At 39.4% G+C, this 8,983-nt stretch overlaps 2 protein-coding genes across 2 annotated transcripts in view; both read right to left on the minus strand.

Annotated features, from left to right (window-relative positions):
• The window catches only part of LOC144061159 (ryanodine receptor 2-like), a 77,110-nt gene extending 75,423 nt beyond the window's left edge, over positions 1–1,687 (minus strand). The window contains exons 1-3 of the mRNA XM_077581324.1: positions 1,601–1,687; positions 1,442–1,516; positions 275–431 (exon numbers count right to left, since the gene is read on the minus strand). Coding sequence (XP_077437450.1) covers positions 275–431; positions 1,442–1,512 — 228 coding nt within the window. The 5' untranslated portion in view covers positions 1,513–1,516; positions 1,601–1,687. The remainder of the gene's footprint in view (positions 1–274; positions 432–1,441; positions 1,517–1,600) is intronic.
• LOC144061718 (ryanodine receptor 2-like) lies at positions 1,522–7,996 on the minus strand. The gene is made up of 9 exons (XM_077582440.1): positions 7,850–7,996; positions 6,668–6,787; positions 4,354–4,458; positions 4,087–4,158; positions 3,916–3,994; positions 3,723–3,835; positions 1,923–2,046; positions 1,601–1,697; positions 1,522–1,537 (listed from the first exon to the last, which is right to left on the minus strand). The coding sequence occupies exons 1-9, from the start codon at positions 7,895–7,897 to the stop codon at positions 1,522–1,524; spliced, it is 774 nt and encodes a 257-aa protein (XP_077438566.1). The 5' UTR covers positions 7,898–7,996.
• Between the last annotated feature and the right edge of the window lie 987 nt (positions 7,997–8,983).

The raw sequence follows: 8,983 nt of genomic DNA on the forward strand, positions 1-8,983 counted from the left end.
ATGTAAAATAACTTATTTTTCGGTGCCTTAACACTTACTTACAACAAATAAACATGAATTGCCGGCAGAACATTTGACTGCTTTCTATCACTTGGTCCAATAGCATTTAAAATTAAAATTAAAAACAGAGAGAGAATATTTGATGTTTAACCGTCTGCTTGTTATAATCGTTTGTGCATTATGTTAAATTTAACAACACAAAATCGTGTACGTTGAGGCATTTGTAAATCAAGGGTGCCACTGTATTCATATGACAGATTTCTTTTATCCCCACCTTGGCAGACCGGAAGCAAAAGGAGGTTGCGATGATGTCTGCCTTGTCCCGATGGACCAGATGGAGGCCTCGCTGGTCCGTCAGGCCCAGGTAGCGTCCGGTCGTCACGTGGCAAATTCGAAAGGGCTGCCCCCAGCCTGCATGTCTGCCACTCCACCTTGAGAAATATTTGGCAAATCACTTTTACCCATTAAATGAAAAATACATTTAAGAAAAAAAAATAATAATTCAAAATGTCTAATATAGTCATTTAGGATCACAACTTTTAAGTGCAATATGCCTTGGTCCAAAATATTACAAAATTAAAGTCATGTACCAGCTGTCAAACTTTCTTACCAGCCGGCAGCCAGACACTCGTTGGCCATGCTAACAGCTAGCCGTTAGCCACTTACGTCGGAGACTTCCGCCGTACCATACAATGACGGCGTAACTAATTAGCGGTGGTTTCTTAGCGTCCTAAATTAGCGATTGAACATGAATTCGGGGTAGCGTTGTGTTGATGTTGGTCAATCAAAGAAACGTCACACACACTCACTCGCACGCACGCACGCACGCACACACATACACAGACTCACCCACATACAAAAAAAGGAAAAAAAAAAAAAGGGAGAGCAATGATGATGACATGTCAAATCGGTAAAATTACCCAATGAACAATACTGAGCTCTCCAGAAAAAAAAAAAAGAAAAAAAAATCTAAGAAACGTCTAAAAGGGAAGTCAAGCTAGCCATCACGCCACGACGTCAAAGTAAAAGCACACTAAGGCTAATTGCATTGCCATCAATGTATTACTGTATTTGGGAAACTTTATTTTGAAGTTAGCGTATTATTACGTTGCGTATGTTTCAGCTTCCTTGCCATGTCATGTCCACCAACCAATCCGCGGATCGGGCGCGATCCAAACCGCGGGGCCTGTTCCGTCGCACCACGAGCTAGCACATTAGCCACATTTGAGAGCCGTTTGAATACACCTTTAACTATGACTTAGCTTCTAGATGTTGGTTATAGACTCTGAGTGTGACATACCATCTTGCCACTTTCGTACAAATTCAGCCCTGTAGAAACGTGCCAGTGAGTTTTCAATTGCTGAAACAACAGGTGATATCATCCCAGTGGGGTCCGGAGATGTGACACAATTTGATACCTGTGAGCCCGTTTCCTACTTACACCACGCGCAGGATCTCCAGCCGCCACAGAGAGCGGGCATGTCTGCACGCCGATCCAATCTCATACTGCATTACGCTAGATTAGGAAAGACGCGAGCTTGGATGAGACGAGTGTTTTGTCAGGATGACATGAGAGGGAAGATTCGTCGCGGCAACTGACCTTTGCAGTTCTTCATCCTGCTCTGCCGCGGGAATAGTCAGACATGCATCGGTGTGGCTGTGGAGAAGCCTGAGCGTGTCGCCTCCCCGCAGGTATCCTGCAAGCAGAGCAGCAAAGTTCATCACCGCTCAATTTCACAACTACTCGTGCATCTTATTAATCACAGGCACAACGTTTGCTTCTAATACCAAATAGCTGCATTTAGTCATACTTAGGAACATTTAAAACAATTAGCATTTGATTAAATAATCATGGACTTTTGAACACTAGCAAGTCATTAAAGTTTCAGTACGGCAAGAGCGCAAATGAGAGAAAAGTTTGCCTTGAGCAAGTCCACTCTCGGAGCAGACGGGGGCGACGCTCCACAGGGAGTGCCGGAAGGCTGCATCCACAATCAGACTGTCGCCCAAGCCTCTGTTGTCACAGGCCGTGCCGGAGGACAAGTGCTGGGAAGACACAAAAGAGGACTCATCAGAAAGTTATGCGGCGCCAGGTTTTTCCATAATGCGCTTTGGACGCTTTTGCTGGCGTCCTCAGGTAGAAGGTGATGAGTCAAATGGAAAAAGAAAATAATAATAAAAAATAAACTACACACATTTTGAATTTACAAAAATGAGTCACACAAGCCGAAAGGACTCATCTAAAGAAGACGCACCAAAATCTGCATTTGCTTTTTTTTTTTTTTACTTTTTAAGCAGCAAGTCCCGAATTAACTCGAATAACTAACTAATTGTGCGTTTGACGAAACACACACACACACACACATATATATATATATATATATATATAAAAGCAGCAAGTCCCGAATTATCTCGCCAGTCATGGCGACCAGTCCACTCACGTCCCGACGCCCAGTCATGGCGACCAGTCCGCTCGCATCCCGCCCAGTCATGGCGACCACATTTATTTATTTCATGCTGCAGACGCTCTGCCGGGGCAAAACGTTACTCCAATGAGGGGGCGGTCCAAAGCGTGTCTTGGGTTGGACTCCCGTCGTTGCAAACCGCCTTTCATTGGTGGAGTGAGCGGCTCGGCCATCAAGGGAGTCTTGCCGGCTTGCATAGAGAGCTCCAGCAATGGACGACTATCTTGTCCACTGTCGCCACAGCTTGCGACTTGAGTTGCTCGACAACAAGTGTAAATGTGAATAAGCGTTTTTATTTATTTATTGATATTTAATTATATATATATATATATATATATCAGGGATGTGATTTGACCAAAGTGAAATTATCTGAAAATTTAGCCGGGGGTCTGGGGGCCGCTGGCACCCAGCTAGGTCCAGGGAGCTCATGGGTTTTCCGTGTTTTTAAGTACTTTCAATGCACTCACATGACAAAGAAATAGACAAAACAACAGCATAAATTTTCAATGTATATTGAACTATCCCATATAAAATGGCAGTTTTAGTCAACTCAAAATCAGTCACATTCAAAAACATTGGACTGCCTTTGCTTTTAAAAACTATCACTGAGAATATCATCATATCTAACTAATGTGATTACTAAGTTAACACATAAATAATGTTGAAGAGTTCAAATTTCATGAACAAATAATTGTATCATGACCAAATGAAAAGTAACTCATATTAGAGCATACCACAAATGTCTTTGTTATAGCAGAAGATGTTATCTGTCGGAGTCATGTGCATACACAATGAACTACTAAAAAAAAATAAAAATAAAAAATAAATCGGATTTTTTTTGGGGGGGGCAGGGGGGATAAAAAAATTTGCGAATTTGCGGAAAAATCACATCCCTGTATATATATATATATATATATATATATATATATATATATATATATATATATATATATATATATATATATATATATATATATATATATATATATATATATATATATATATATATATATATATATATTTGTATTTATTTGGACATTTATTTTTATTTTTCTAATCTTGTTTTTTATTTTTTATATATTTATGGATATATATATTTTTTTCCATTTATATGTATTTTTTGGATTAAAATTTTTAATTATATTTTTCATTTCCGTTTTTATTTTCACTTCTAGTCATTTATTTATTTAGAATTTTGTCAGTTTTGCTCCATAATAATACTTACTGAGAAATGAAGGAAAATGTAGACTGGTTTACCAGATATCTCTCTGACGACACATTGACCAAGATGAGGTCATCGCCGACCCGCACTTTCTCTCCCTCTGACCTCTGTCTTGAAGCTGGATGCACTGTCCACCAACAGGCCTCACCTGCGACACAAACAAGACAACAGCCTAATTGTCACAAAAGATCTAACGTTATCGGCCGTGCTAAAGCGAGCTACGAGTACCCGCTTGATCCTCCTGCAGGCCCACGTCAAAAGCTAGCTTGTCAGCGGACGACTGCGATGTGGACAAGCAGCTGAGATACTGCAAGGAGAGTGAACACCAGGTGGATATATTTCAGCAGAAAACAGCACCTAACTTTGGCCATGTTGTTTATCCCTGCGGGGACGACTTACCATGCCGCTGTACGAATGCTGGAAAAGCACAGCCTGGCCGTACAGAAGAGTGCGATGGTTCCCGCCAGCTCCCTGTAAAGCACATTGTATGACATTTACTGAAAATAGGGATTGATAAGAAAGATAGCGGTGCATAGCTAATGAAAACTGGATAGACCGTACAGTACATAATCGCTTATATCAGTTGAAAAGTTGAAACACCCAGCAGTTGTATCGACGTGTCTACAGTGTGTGGAAATGAAATGATAAGCGTCGGGATGCGATAACCTCTGCAAACTGGCTTTCGCTGTGCGCCAGCATCTCCTGCAGAGCTCGCACAGACAAACACTGGACCAGGATGAAGCCGCACACGGACAAGTCTGGTGGAACGTTCTATTGGGGGAGAAAAAAAAAAGAAGAGATGTACATCAGTGGAGAAATGTCAAAGGTGTGTGAAGGTTCAAACAGATGCCAGTATGTTCCCTCCTGGCCCGCCATGCTCTGTCAAGGCTTTCTACGGAAGTACTAAATCTGAAAATCTGTTTTGTAATACTTTGTCTTTCACTCCCCCCCCCAAAAAAAGTTTTTTTTTAATGTTTTTTTTATGCTAGAGCGTACCTGAAAAAGTCACTTAAAGTAATTTACTACAAAAAACAGCCAGCAGGTGGCAGCAGACTATAAGAGATCAACCAGTGCCACGTCAAGTATGCAACGTGCAGTTGGAGGCGTGGATGGACTTAAACGTTTGACTCCTCACACAGATTTCTCAAAACGGTTTAAACAATTTTTTTCCCAACAAAATTTGCAGATTTAATGATGCGCCGTCTTACGACGTCAATTTTTTTTTTTTTAAACACAAACAATTAACTTATTTAATACGTTTTGTAATATTTTGTCCGCCACTCCATCCCCCCCCCAAAAAAACTTTTCTTTTTTTTTTTTAAATTGTTTTTTTATGCTAGAGCATACCTGAAAAACTCACTTAAAGTAATTTACTACAAAAAACAGCCAGCAGGTGGCAGCAGACTATAAGAGATCAACCAGTGCCATGTCAAGTACGTAACGTGCAGTTGGAGGCGTGGATGGACTTAAACGTTTGACTCCTTACACAGATTTCTCAAAATGGTTTAAACAATTTTTTTCCCAACAAAATTTGCAGATTTTATGATGCGCCGTCTTACGACGTCAAATTTTTTTTTTAAACACAAACAATTAACTTATTTAATACGTTTTGTAATATTTTGTCCTCCACTCCCCTCCCCCCAAAAAACCCTTTTTTTTTAAAAAAAAAAAAATGTTTTTTATGCTAGAGCATACCTGAAAAAGTCACTTAAAGTAATTTACTACAAAAAAACAGCCAGCAGGTGGCAGCAGACTATAAGAGATCAGCCAGTGCCATGTCAAGTATGCAAAGTGCAGTTGGAGGCGTGGATGGACTTAAACGTTTGACTCCTCACACAGATTTCTCAAAATGGTTTAAACAATTTTTTTCCCAACAAAATTTGCAGATTTAATGATGCGCCGTCTTACGACGTCAATTATTATTTTTTTATTTAAACACAAACAATTAACTTATTTAATACGTTTTGTAATATTTTGTCCTCCACTCCCCCCACAAAAAAAACCTTTTTTTAAAAAAAAAAAAAAAAAATGTTTTTTATGCTAGAGCATACCTGAAAAACTCACTTAAAGTAATTTACTACAAAAAACAGCCAGCAGGTGGCAGCAGACTTTAAGAGATCAGCCAGTGCCATGTCAAGTATGCAAACGTTTGACTCCGCCCACACGGATTTCTCAAAATGGTTTAAACAATTTTTTTCCCAACAAAATTTGCAGATTTAATGATGCGCCGTCTTATGACGTCATTTTTTTTTTTTAAACACATTATGTAGCATCGAAAATTACAAACACTCAACCCTCAGTCAGCCGAGGCGGAGCTAACTAAACGCTTTAGGTAAGAGGTCGAAGTGCAATACTACGTGTCCCCAGCGCATCCGTGGAACGGTTGAGGTTAGTATTTGGGTTTCGGTCAGTTTTTTATTTTCGCTGTTCAATAAAGTGTTCAAAAAATACTGCAATCGTGATGTGGTAGGGTTATTAGGGTTAGAAAGAAAGAAGAAGGCGCTCGAGGTCAAAAGTCCGTGTGGGCGGAGTCCAACGTTTAGCTCTTTTTGCCAGTGTTTTCAACAGGTTTGTGAATAATGGATGAAACTTAGCTAGATTCTAATGCTAATTGCTGCAAAACGGAAACAGATTCAAACTGACTTTTTTTTCCTGATGAAAGAAGAGACTCGAATCTTTCTTTTGGTAGGTTCCGTGTTTTTATAGCAAAAGAACACAATATTCTGAGGGCCTTGCAAAAATCTGCCAAAATTCAGTAAAACAGCCGGGAGCGAAGGGGGTTGCTTCGCTGAAAATGGCCGGGAGTCAATGAGTTAATAATGGATAGTGACTAATGACTGCGCAAAGAAATTGTCTTGGAATGAAAGTGTTTGAATACTTTTTACAGTGTGTTGGAGTTCTGCCCAGACACGATGATTGGGATTTTTAAAAAAAAAATTTTATATGCTATTTGTGATGAGGTGTAATACGTTAACCTTACCTTACAGTTGGAGGCGGCCTCCAGCCTGCACAGCCTGCTGCCAAAGCCCTCGGCAGCGAGGCAAACTTTCACATGTTCCTCCTGAGAGGTGAAGACGCTCTGCAGGACCACTTCATCACCCTGGCGTCAACACACGCAAATAATAAATTAGTATAGTATGCAAAGGTTTCAAGCAGCTTCTGCTATTTAGTGTTGCATATTACTGCTTCTATTTCACCAAAATGGCTGCTACAAAAATAAACGTAATGCTCTCATTCACTGACAAAGAGAAAAAAACAAGACCTAAATAATTGACAGGACAAAACGAGTCTCCAGCAGATCTCTGCCACCTCTGTCAAACTTATCTTCATTCAAATACCAAATGGACAGCATGAAGGCCATCAGGCCTCCGCATCTATTTAAGGAACGTTAGAGCGAGACAGCAGATGACGGCGGTCCAGCCAGGACCACCAACACCTCTGGGTGCTCGTAGCTCCATTTTGGGAAGACCCTCAATCCACTTGTCCGTATCAACAGCACTCTGCAATCAGTCAAAACACGCCGGCCCAATGCCGAGATACTGCCGAGGTCTCGAGATGGTTATCAAGCATAACATTTCTTTACATCCAACATGGCGTTTTGAATTTGTGGTGACATTTTTTTTTTTTTTTACACAAATCAACTTGTATTCACTTTTAATGCCAGATGGATCATGTTCGAATAAGTTCTTTCAGCTGCTGATTTTATAGCTACTGATCTCCCATCCATAAGACTTTCTGTGCTCTTTATCAGATAAGATCATACGTTTACAACCGAGCAACTGAGATAGCATCGTGCACTAAAGTTGAGATACTGAGGGCCATTTGTGGTTTCTCTTGTCTGTGCAAAAACAAGGCTGGGAACTGCACTCTTCGGTGTGTGGATTCTGTGCTAGCAGCGCTAAAATAAACGTTATACTGTATGCGCCAATAAAAACAATAAAATAAAATAAAAAAGCGTGAAGCCTGTATAGTAGCATTCAAGTAAGGTTTGTGGGTCATATGAGGAGGCAGCCTTGGCAGCTAATTAATCTAATAGAAATTACATAGAATGATTTTTCCAACATTCAAAACAACAAAGAACAAAAAGAAGTCATGTTTAGCCTTCTTTGGCCATTGACTTTTATTGCTAGGCTAAGCTAACATTTATGATTTAAATACTCACCGTTCGTAGAAACTGGAATTCGTCTTCGCCTTCGCCCGAGTCCGACATTATCTCCAAACTTGCTGGAAGTTTGTAAAAAAAAAAAAAAAGTGCAAGAAGATGCTGAGATGTAAAATTCCAAACGGCAAGTGGAAGCTATGTACACCGTACACAGTATCGTACGTCCATTGCAAGTGGGCGTGGCCATTAGGTCCAGTGATTAGGACGTCCATTGCAAGTGGGCGTGGCCATTTGGTCCAGTGATTAGGACGCCATCTTGACTTCAAAATAATTCATAATTCGCATTTACCCTACAAAAACTTATATTGTAAAAAGGTTTAAGAAAAACATTGATGTATGCTGGAGCTTCTGCGGTGATTTTCCGGAAACTATGGTTCATGTATTTTGGCAATGTCAACAAGTGAATTTTTTCTGGTCTAAACTGTGTTCTTTTAGAAGAACTTACATAACAAAGATTTAGTTTTATTTTGGAAGAATGTTATTTTTGGGTTTTGTTGAAAGAAATGGAAAAAGCAAAGCAAATGTGTTTTTGGTTCATTTGTTTATTATTTTGGCAAAATTTCACATACATAAATATAAATTTATGGGAATTAAGCCATCTTTTTTGGGCTTTCATTAATAAACTCAGGCTTTATATTTCGTCAATTAGATATTGAGTGTAACATATTTGTATAATTTTATTTGACATGTATTTTAAATTACCCCCTAGCGTTTTTTGTGTGTTTTCTATTGGTTTTTTTTGGTGTTCATGTTTAAAATGTACTTGATTGATGTACCAGATTTTTTTTTTTATTGTAAATTGACATTATTGAACAATGTAAAAAAAAAAAAGACGCCATGACGGTCGCTCACATTGGCGGGACCTGTGCTGCATTCACATTCACCGCTTAAGTAGGAAATACTGCACTTCTATGGATGGGAAGACGTACGATCCCAGGTTTCTTTTACTCCAAAATAAGCAAAGTAAATAAGACAATATTTCATTTCATTCAGGTTGGCATTGCGTTAAACTATTAATAAAGTGTCTATAGATCCATCTAAATATTTATTGTCATTTATTCTCAAAGTTAGCAGGGATAGGTCCTAGCCGACCCAGGGATTGATGTCTCAATATGTCAAAGCAATACAACACAG

The sequence above is a fragment of the Vanacampus margaritifer genome, chromosome 12 (assembly GCF_051991255.1).
Source record: "Vanacampus margaritifer isolate UIUO_Vmar chromosome 12, RoL_Vmar_1.0, whole genome shotgun sequence".
Lineage (NCBI taxonomy): Eukaryota > Metazoa > Chordata > Actinopteri > Syngnathiformes > Syngnathidae > Vanacampus > Vanacampus margaritifer.

Excerpts from the sequence above, each read along its gene's own strand:
- LOC144061718 (XM_077582440.1), bottom strand. The coding sequence starts at position 7,897 with ATGTCGGACTCGGGCGAAGGCGAAGACGAATTCCAGTTTCTACGAACG. Across the intron at positions 4,159-4,353 it reads GCGAAAGCCAGTTTGCAGAG|GGAGCTGGCGGGAACCATCG; the intron begins GTTATCGCATCC and ends TGTGCTTTACAG. Across the intron at positions 2,047-3,722 it reads TGTCGTCAGAGAGATATCTG|CACTTGTCCTCCGGCACGGC; the intron begins GTAAACCAGTCT and ends GTGTCTTCCCAG.